General features: G+C 46.2%; 1 protein-coding gene across 2 annotated transcripts in view; it reads left to right on the top strand.

Moving 5' to 3' along the window:
• Positions 1-2,557: 2,557 nt before the first annotated feature.
• UBE2E1 (ubiquitin conjugating enzyme E2 E1) overlaps positions 2,558-10,759 on the top strand; it is an 82,300-nt gene continuing 74,098 nt past the window's right edge. The window contains exons 1-3 of one of the 2 annotated variants that reach the window (XM_047874520.1): positions 2,561-2,724; positions 3,860-4,044; positions 8,145-8,195. In XM_047874520.1, coding sequence (XP_047730476.1) covers positions 3,893-4,044; positions 8,145-8,195 — 203 coding nt within the window. In that variant the 5' untranslated portion in view covers positions 2,561-2,724; positions 3,860-3,892. Of the gene's footprint in view, positions 2,725-3,859; positions 4,045-8,144; positions 8,196-10,759 lie in introns of both variants that reach the window. The other variant, XM_047874521.1, reaches the window with a different exon arrangement.

The raw sequence follows: 10,759 nt of genomic DNA, 5'->3' as shown, positions 1-10,759 counted from the left end.
CTCACAGAGGTCAATTTAACTCCTTAGGCCTTGTAGTTAATATGTAAAACTGGAAGGTTGCAAATGAACTTTTAGTTTTTTTATGATTCAGACAACTGTATATTTAAAATGAGCTGATGTAATGATTAGTCTTTGAGAGCAGTGAATTCTTTTCTAAACATTTTGGGGTTTTTAATTCCCCCTCAGTAGGTCATTCTCAAACCATAAAGCACTAGCCAGGGTTAGAGATAAGGACTAGTAACACAAAAGAGGGCTAGTATGCCTCTAGACTGGTGGTTGGGAAAACACTTATAGAGAAGGAGCCCTTCAATTACATGATTTATTTCCCCAGGGTCCAACCCAAGCATCAACAGTGAAACACCAACTATCGTTTTCAGGTTTTTTGGTTTTTTTCTTTAAATATCATTATATTTAGTATCCAAGTATATGATATATGCAAACAAAAAATAAAGAAAAAATTCACCCACTGTCCTAGCCATATCAATGAATCAAACATTTTATTTTCCTGTCTTCTCTGCCAGCTCTCTTCTTTAAAAAAAATTTTTTTAATGTTTATTTTTGAGAAAGAGACACAGCACAAGCGGGGAAGGAGCAAGAGAGAGAGGGAGACACAGAATCCGAAACAGGCTCCAGGCTCTGAGCTGTCAGCACAGAGCCCGATGAGGGGCTCGAACTCACAAACCCTGAGATCATGACCTGAGCCAAAGCCGGACACTCAACTGACTGAGCCACCCAGGTGCCCCTCTCTTCTTTATACATATATGATTTTTTACTGGTTGTACTCATAGTGTGTACATGGATTTTAAAGTATCAGAAACTCAATTGTAAGAGGAAGTCTCAATTTTAATAACTGTTTTTAGATGATTTCCTCCATCCCAACTCGGTTGGGATGAAAATTTCACATTTGCTTATTGTTTTCCTCTGAATTTATGTATTTTTCATCAGAAGCACAAAATATATACAACCTGGTTTTAGAAAGATTTTTTTGGTTGCTGCTTTCAAATAACATAGAACAGGGAATGTCATTTCAAAAACTGTATCTATTCTACCCGGACTCCTGAAACCAAACACATGTGTGGGGATCTTTCAAAATTTCTATGTATTTGAGTGACTGAAGGATAGCTCTGTCTGAAGATAGGAGGCTGGAGGCTGAAATGATGACTTACAAATTTTTCCCACATTTTGGACTTCTTGATTCTATGACCATTCCTGGTAGATACAGGTTTCCTGGTAAGGGTTAAGAAGCATGCACATATTGCTTTATGAATCATGATAAAGTTGGAGTTTTAAAGTTGAGGACTAGAAAGGCTTTAGGTGGGTGGTAAGAAGGCTTGTTTTCCAGGTTAGTGGATATGCCATAAGCTTTATCACCTTGTTGTGTTTCCCTGTGGTAACTGAAGTCACTGTTGCCATGATAAAGGACGGCAATTTGAATGAGATCATTTACAATGGCTCCTGGAAATCTGACATGGTGGTCTCCTTAATGTACCAGACCTTATATACGTGGCATTGCATATCCATCTTCAGTTTCCTTCAACTGAAATGACAGTGAGAAACGAATCATAATGTGAGGGGTTAATCTTTTTTTTTGGAGGGGTGGCTTAATCTTAAAAAAATTAATCTTGGTAACAATACTAAACAGGAATAGTTAAGAATTACTGAGTGCTTATTCTAAAGATACAAAGATTAGCTGAATAGCATTTGTATTGTTGAAGCAGGTACTGGAGTCCCAGAACTTTTGATTTAAAATTTCCAAAAAATCAAACTTTCTATTTAAAGTAAGCTGACACCAAAAATTCTAAATCCAGTTTAATTCAGTAGTAAAGGGTTTATTCCCAGTGATTTCTCACATTTGTAAGCCTGTTACACGTTGGTTTTCCCTGTCATGAATCCTTTCCATCACTTTTATAAAACACCACCACTTTTTATAAAAAGTGACCAGAAGAATATAAAATTGTAAAATTGCACGTGCCTGAGCAGAAAACTCCTACTTTTGAGATTTTTTTCACAGGCGTGCCTAAACCGACCTGTGCTCTCAGCAGGTAAATTGCCAGAGGGAGAAGCCAGTGTCAGCTCAAAGGAAAACCCTGTTGTGGGATTTCTTTTTTCCCCTTAAACCGATCACTTTTTAGGGGGCGTTTCCACTGCATTCTCTAGTCCAAAGTCCTTCCCACCAAATTACTACTTTCCCCACCAATTTGTCACCCCCCCCTTTCCCAAAGCCCTTATTGGAAAGAACTTCCTCTCGTGGCCACCCTATTCCATACAGTTCCCAGCGCCCCCCATCTCGGAACGGCTTCCCCTCTCCAACCCAGGATCCAGGTCCCCAAGCCACTTGAGAGAAAATTCCCACCTCTCGCCCCCTTCCTTGGCGTCCCGAGGCGGCGGCAGTGTGGGGGAGTGGGTGGGGAGGGGCAGGGTTTCCCGGGGTCCCCTGTGTCCTCCTCGCGCCCCCCCGGAGGTGTGCAGGGGGAGGGGAGCGCGGGTGGGTGGGACCGGGCCGGGTGGGGGAGGGGTAAGGGCGAGGAGGAGGAGGAGGAGAAGGAGGAGGAGGAGGAGTGTGTGCGAGCGTGTGTGGCTGGGGGAAGCCATTGCCTGTTTAATAGTTGCTGTTGCTGCACTTCCGCTTCTCTCCCAGCGAGAGAGAGACACGAGTGGCCAGGCCCAGCCGCAGCCGCAGCAGCAGCCGCCGCGGCGGCACGGAGGAGCCAGACACAAAGAGAGGTACGGGGATCCCCCCCGCCTCCCGCCGCCCCCCGGCCGCGTCGCCGGGCCTCGGGGACACCCCTCGCCGCCTCCCCGGACCCGCTCCGCCCGGACCGCCGGGCACGGGGCTGAGGGGGGGCGGAGAGGGGCCGAGGAGCCCCAGGGGTCCGGGGCCCGCCCGCGGGGGATGGGTAGGGACCCCGGGCCGCGTGGGGTGCGGGGGCCGCCCGCGTCGGGGGTGGGGGGGGGCATTGTGGCTCGAACTGTCAGCGCTGCCCTGGGAGCCCCCCACTGGCCGCTGAGGGGGCCGGGAGCGGGGGAGGGGGAGGCGGGGGAGCCCCGTTTTCCCCAGGGGCGGGGGCCCGCGGGGATTAACCCCTCCGGGGCGGAAGGGCTCATTGTTATTCCTCCGCTGTGGAGGCCGAGCCCCCCCCCTCGCACCCTCGCCCCACCCCCACCAGGGGTGGCAGTCGGGCGTGTGCTCGGGACCCCCGCCCCAGCCCCTCAGCCCGAGCCGGGCGGCCGAGACACCGGCCTTCGGGGAGAGGCGTCGGGGCGCGGCGCCGGGGGGCCTCGGGCCTCGTCGTCCCTGCCCCCCCGCCGGCCTCTCCCTTCCCCCACCGGGCACCCGCTCCCCGCCTCCGTCCCCCCGTTTCGGCTTCCTCTCTTACTCTTCTCCGCCCCTCCTCTCTTCCCGATCTCGCCGAACTCCACTCCCGGCCCCCGCTGTCTCGCTTTGGCCACCCGCCCTCCGCGACCCCCGAAAAGCCGACAGAAACAGCCCCGAGGCCGGCACACCGCCGGGACCTTCCCTCCTTGCCCCGCCGAGGCTCTCCGCGCCCCCGCCCTGCCCTCCTCCGGCTGCTCGGCATCTCCCCTCCCAGCCCCGAGGGGAGCCCCGGGGGGCGCGGGAGGGGCCGCTCGCCTTGCTCCGGACTGTTTTCCCACCGCGTCCCCCACTTGGGGCCAAAAATAAACAAGCCGCGTCCGATTTGCAAAAGCCTTAATGGGCCTGTAGACTTTGAGAAACGAGTGGAGGGCGGTGGGCAGCCGGGTGCACCCCTGGCCGAAGCCCTCCTGACAGCACCCGATTTCCTTATTTATACTGACTGCATGGTTTGTGTGTTTCTGTTTTGTTTCCCTCCCCTTGCAGGGGCTGTTTGCGGGGTGGGGTGGGGGGTTCGCTATGTCGGATGACGATTCGAGGGCCAGCACCAGCTCCTCCTCATCTTCGTCCTCTAACCAGCAAACCGAGAAAGAAACAAACACCCCCAAGAAGAAGGAGAGTAAAGTCAGCATGAGCAAAAACTCCAAACTCCTCTCTACCAGCGCCAAGAGGTACCGTACTCCACCCCCATCCCCCTAGGCTTCCCATTTTCCGAACTGCCTCTTGCTGCAATTGGTCTGTCTCCCAATGAGGGGTCGCTTGAATGCTCCTCATGGTTTGTGTGTTCTTAAAAATGAAAAAAGGGTCTTGGAAGTTTTAATTATTTTACTCTATTGCTTCTGTTTTTTTTTTTTTTTTTTTCCTTTTAATCGTTGTCCACGTGCAGCTGTTGTGGCTTGCCTCTCCCATTTCTGGCTGAAGTTTGTAAGAATCCTTGTTACTTTTATTAGTGACCCCCAAATCTGATTTCAGATTACTTGTCCTGTTAATCACTAGCTTGTGACCCTTGTCAAGGCTGTCATCCTACTTAATTACTAATACCTGCTCGGACGATTCTATCAAAATGAATTCTATTACCATCTTGTCTCCTCACCTGTTGCACGTATGATCTTTTTTTGAGTAGAGCTTTCTTCACAAACTGCATAAGGAATAAATAATTCCTATTAATGGAGTAAAAAATTTAATAGGTGGAGACAGATGTTTTCAGATGGAATTTAAAGAGGTTCTTCTGATTGGGAGAGTTGAGGCGATAAATAATATAAAATGGGTATTCTAGGTTATTTGGGGGATTTTTTTTTTTCTCTTCTAAAACTTCCAATTTGCCAGATTTTAGGGAGACTCATTTTTTTCCATGCTATTTCCTCTCTTATGCTGTAAAAATCTTTGGTTCTTTTTCCAAGCTGAAGCCAACCAGTGACTCTTCTTTACTCTTTTCCTCTTATGTCTCTAGAAGAAGCTACTTTTTTTTACCTCGAGCATCCTTCAATAATATTCTCTGATCCCCATGACCCTTAAAATAATCTATAGCATATTCCTGGGAACCCGTGTGCCCTTTCATAAATCCTGCTGCTCTCAGGTGGACAGTCATTAAACTTTAAAGTGGCAAACCAGAAAGATAGTAAGGAATACAAATGGTGGGTTAAATAGGGGTATCCTTCTTAAAGGAATGTAAAATAAAATGGAATATGAGTCTTTAGATCTCTCCACTGAGTAGTGAGCCTGTGGAACTCAAGAGTTTGAAAGTTTGTTCTTTCTCCCAGAAATCTGAAAAGTTGGTGAAGTGCTTTGGTGACCTAATCATGGGGGGGAGGGTGAAAGAGTGATTTTAGCTTAAATAGTGTAGAGGTCTAGGGTTAAATGGCAAAATTGCCTTAGCAAGATTGTTCTTACTTTCAGAGTGGTGGTTTGAGTACAGGTCAGCTTCCCAGGAGTCCTAACTGGCCCTCACTGATGAGCCCGTGCTGGTTCTCCCAGAACCTGTCATCTACCCTGCCCACTTTAGATGGGGCTTTCCTTAATCTCCCCAACTTCCTACCCCTTTCCACCCCCATCTGCAGTAGCTGTGCTCCCTCATCCATGCTGGAGCAGCTTTTGACCTGACCTAAGGCAGGATATTTGCTTTAGGTCATTAGTATTTTTTGTGCACCAGGATATCCCCGGCACACATGAATATATTTGGGGGTAAAAGCACAGGTGTCAAATAAAAAATAGCCTCCTTTGTGTCAGCAAATTACTGAGGTGTATTTTTCATTAGACACAACTTGTCCATTTATTCTAAGTAAGTTAAGTTTTTTGGAATTGCCTGGGAAAGAGATAGTAGGTGTTAAAAAAAAAAAAAAAAGGTGAAAAGCTACAAAGGGTTATTTTACCTGTAAAGTTAACATCAATTTTGGCTCCCTGGACGTCTTGCTGAGGGAGTGTTAAAGCAGAGCTAAGATTAATAGTAGAGGCAAAAAATGGAGAGGAACAGTGTATTCAGGAAAAAATAAGGGGGAAATTAATGTTAGTAGGACCCTATAGAAGCTGCTCTGTGAAATACATTGACTTGGAAGGTGAGTGTTGCCCGTGGACTTGGAAGGGGCACTATAGCAGGAGAGAGAATAAAAAAGAAGCCTGAATTGGCAGACGTAAAGTTACTTAACCACATATTTGATGGAAAGTGGTTTCGTTTCTAGTCCACAGGTAGAGGAAATGCCCCCACTGAGAGTGGTCTGGACAAGAATTATTCTGTGGAACATATATATGAGTTACTTCACAAATCTTGTGCCAGTAATTCTGGAAATGGTGCAAATGTTTGTTGCGGGGGTGAATTGGTAAAGCTGTTGGTATTATGCTTTTTAGGTATTAAAGAATTAACTATTCAGTAAGTATTTTATGGTAGAGTTGGTATTGACAAGGAGAAGTGAGGTCAGTAGGTATTTTTATACAAGTTGTGCTCAGGCGGAGGTTATTTTTGCCTATATACCTAGGTCTTAACATACAGTCATTTCAATAGATACAGATAAAGAATCAGGAAACTGGAATTTCAGAGTTTTAGTCTAACATACAACGAGTCAAACAGTAGGGGTGTTTGGGAAGGTCTCAGAACTGAAATGCTTATTGGTAGCAAAAGAACTTAGCAGGACGCAGATAAGTAGATGTCCCTAAAGACAGTGAGCAAACAGCTTCCTAAAACTGACCAGATTTGTAGGGGACAGGAAATGTCCTCCAATAGGAAGGTTTAAAGAACTTCCCCAATCACCACCCTTAATTTCTCTTTACTCACACTTGGAAAAAAACACTACCTTCTAAAACCTATTCTCCATTGCATCTAGCCAGCTCAGAAAACCTTTGGAAAGAGAAAAGTTATTCATTGTGATTTCTGATCGCCTTTAGAATGTGTGTTTAGTTTTTTATTACTGTGCTGCCTCCGTGTGATTCTTAAGTTGTAACATAGCTCTTTAGGGTTTTATGTGATAGGAGCAAGAAAGGTTATAAAAATAGAAGGCACCATTTAGGAGATGGAAGACACTTAAAGGCCTCAAACTTTGTCGTATTAATTGATGCTCTAAGCACCTAGGTAAGCAGAAGACAAAGGCCAGGGCTTGGTGTGAACTGCCTGGTGCCGTCGGCCTAGGAGTGGGGGATGGGGCTCTTTGTGAAGTCGTGGGTTGGTGAGGAGCTAGAAGGGGGGGGGGGGGGCGGAGGGGTCCCGGGTTCCGTGTCCGTGGTGGGATGGAGAAGGTAGGGGACAGACCTAAGGAAAATTAGAGGATGTCCGGGAAAAAGCAGGTCCGGAAAGGGGGAGCCGAGAGTGCGAGCGGTGTGCGGGACAGAGGCCGGGTGCACCTGTGCGGGCCGGCTGCTGGTGTCTGGCCTAGCTGGAGGGGTCGGCGGGGGTGTTAGCGCCCTAGGCTGCGCGCGCGGCGTCGGGGCTGGAGATCCCGGGACGCGGTGGAGGCGAGCCAGGGAGTCGCGGAGAGCCCCGGCGCGGGCTCTCCCCACCCCTGGCCCGCAACTTCACCCGCTGGGCTGGGGTGCGCCGCCCGAGTCGTCGGGCGCGCGGGGACTAGGGGCGGGAAGCCCGGCGGGCGGCGGCCCGGGGCGGCCCAGCGGAGAGGGCGGCCTTGTGGCGCACGGCCTGCGCCGCGCCGGCACCCCCGCGACGCGGGGCAGGTCAGTCAGGGCCCGAGGGGCCTCGCGGGGAGCGGCCATGTTGGCTTCGTCACTGAGAACGCGGGGCGGCCTGGCGGGGGCGCCCTGCCAGGGCGGGCCGGAGGGCGCTCGAGGTGCCCGGGTGACCCGGGCAGAGACCGGGGAGGGAGGGTGGGGGGAGACGGGCGGGCGGGGGCGAGCCCTTCCCACCCGCGCGGCGGCTGCGTTTGTCGGTCCAGGGGAGAAGACGTGCAGCGCAGAAGTGAATGTGTCCCGGCACATTCTAATGCAACTTAGAAAACGAGTCGGCGAGTGAGAAGCTTTACAATTATTTCCTAAATGGAAAACCCCGAGAAAAATAACTGCTTTAGTGTGCGAGGCAAGACTGGAACCGAAACATGTTAGATGATCACAAGAGACCCCGGACCGCCAGCTCACTGCGGTGGGAAAAAAGTTTTTTCTAAACTACGGACCTGAAGCTTTTGATGTGTACTTTCCTCCTCCCTCAGTAGAACCCAGTTATCATGGCAGGCAGTTAGAACACAACCCAGTTATCTGCCAGACCTGTGCATTACCGGTGGGAGGCTACCAACGCCTTCATGTTTCTTGTGTTTCTCTCTCACTTCCCTGACTCCAGGATTCAGAAGGAACTGGCAGACATCACTTTAGACCCTCCACCTAACTGCAGGTGAGCTTCCTTTCACATTTTTTCTTTTTAAAATTCTTCTAATCTTTATCTTGGGAGTTTTCTTTTTGTTATTAAAAATTTCTGCTTTTATTTTTTGGTTAATGCTTATTTTGGTGCTACCATCAAGTAACCGCTGAAATTGATTAACCTGAGAGTAATGTTTTGATGAGTCTCTGACAGTTTCAGTGCTATGCTGAAGAGAAGTAATGGATTTATCTGGCGTGAACGCTTTTACGTATATAAAACAGAACTATAAAATGAATTTAAAGATGTACATTTGCCTAATGGTGGATTTTGGATATGTCATTAAGGATGATGTAAAACCTTTTTAGATACTCAGGTACATTTTGTTTTAGAAAATTGCTTTGCTGTCGCAATCTGTTATTCAAGCTCTCTATTAAGCTAATATAGCATAGAGTTAAATCTCACAGTGGATCCTCAAACTTATTTCATTGTATATACAAATTTTGTGTTGGACTTTGGCAGGCCAGGAAATAATTTGCGGCTTTGATTAAAAAGGTTTTTTAAAAAATTTGATAGATTTAACTCTTTGGTAGGGGTGTTTTTTCTCAAAATTGCTTCAGACTGTATACATATGTGTGTTTCAGTTTCAAAACAATTTGATATCAGCTTTTCAGCGCCTTGTTAGTCACTTCATGTTATTTAGAATAGCCGTTGTGATACTGTTGAGGTAAGGTGGAAGACTTGAATTTTATTAAATCAACAGTGACTTGAGGAAGGACTTATTATATGTTGTAGTAGAGTCATGTATGTAAGGGGGATTAATTCAATTCTGTTACTCCCATAGTTTAAAAAATTAAGTATAACAATCTAATTCTCAGCTCTCAGGATTAGTACTGGAATAGGATGTGACATTTCAGTAGTGTTCTCAACTTAAAGGTAGAAGTAGAAGAAGTTACCAACAAGAAAATATTCAGTGGCCACAGAGTTTAAAAGAAGTATGTGGAGATATTCAAGTTGAAAAACTAAATGGAATATTTTGCTTATTAATGCTGAACTTTCTAATGTATGGTTAATGGAAACTTTAATATTGGCATTTTGGTTGTTTATGTTCTTAATGTTGGTCAGGTGTGGGATATTTGGTAAAATTTTGTCCTGTTAGTAAAGAAAGTCGTGACTCTTAAACTGTTTGTAACTGAACTACTTAATTATTCTTAACACTTTCTCTCACGGCTTTTAAGAATCTTTTCACACTGTTGAGAAAGTGGAGAAATGGGTAAGGGTTAGGGCTGTGACATCTTTTTATCTTAGTGGAACCATTGTTCAGATTGAAGCCTAAAGTTCCCTTTGGTTGGTTGTGTTGAATCCTTGGGCATTCCCCATGGTAGATGTGTGCTGTTGTGGTTACTGCTCCTGTTTGGTATCATGTCTCTTCCAAGTGTGTGTGTTTCTTGTGAGTTCAGACGACTTTAGCTGATGAAATTACAAGGTTTTTAAAGCATGATTTCAAAACTAATAACATTTATCAAAACATAATGGATTTCTGGGGCGCCTGGGTGGCTTAGTCGGTTAAGCTGAGACCCAGGTCGTGATCTCACGGTTCGTGGGTTCGAGAGTCGTGTCGGGCTCTGTGCTGACAGCTTGGAGCCTGGAGACTGCTTCGGATTCTGTGTGTCCCTCTCTTTCTGTTCCTCCCCTGCTAGTGGCCTGTCTGTCTCTCTCTCAAAAATAAAGATTAAAATTGTTTAAAAACAAACAAACATAATGGCTTTGTAAGCAATTTGAGGGTTTTCGTGGGATTAATAACTTTTAAAACATAAGATATACTTTAGTTTCACGCCATTTTAGCTGAGTTCCTGTGTGATTTGTGCTGCTGAACATGTAGAACTTTTATCCTTAGAAATCCATCCGAATTACCCCTTTAGGGTGAAACCTGTGAGTGTTGCGGGTACTCTGGTGAAGCACCAAACAGGATGACTGTTTTATGAAAAAAAATTTGCTGAATTTCATAGAAAACAACTTTAATTTGTGAGAGAATGTATATTATGTTGACTTTTAAGAATAAAGGTGGCTTTATTTCCTGAAAAACTTTTTTAGAGTGGCTGCTTCTGTTATATGAATTACAGTATTTCCTTTGTCTTGGCTTTCTAGAGTTAGTGACTAAATGTTACACAGTAGTCTCAATATTCAGCTACTTGAAATGAATTTGGTTTTGTTTTTGTGTTGGTACCTTATGGGATTGAAGTATTTAATATTTTAATGTACATTATTTGAGATGGAAAATGATAATTTAGTTTGGGGATACTTTTTGAAGTTAAAAATACGTGAATTAAATGACCTTGAATGCATGTGTTTATTTTTAATAAATTTTTCCAATAATTACTCTCAGCGTGAGAGCTCAATAGCTTGGTTCTTCTGAAATTGTGGTTTCATCAACTATAAATTATATTTTGAGTGAGTTAAACAATTGACTTTCAATTAATGTGTGAGTGAGGGGCAGAGAAGACAGAGGGGCGGAGGATCCGAAGCAGGCTTTGTGCTGACAGCAGAGCCTGATGCGGGGCTGGAACTCACAAACTGTGAGATCGTGATCTGAGCCGAAA

Source organism: Prionailurus viverrinus, chromosome C2, assembly GCF_022837055.1.
Source record: "Prionailurus viverrinus isolate Anna chromosome C2, UM_Priviv_1.0, whole genome shotgun sequence".
In the NCBI taxonomy this organism is placed as follows: domain Eukaryota; kingdom Metazoa; phylum Chordata; class Mammalia; order Carnivora; family Felidae; genus Prionailurus; species Prionailurus viverrinus.
Note: the sequence above shows the minus strand (reverse complement) of the source record. Positions and strands in the feature narration are given on the sequence as shown.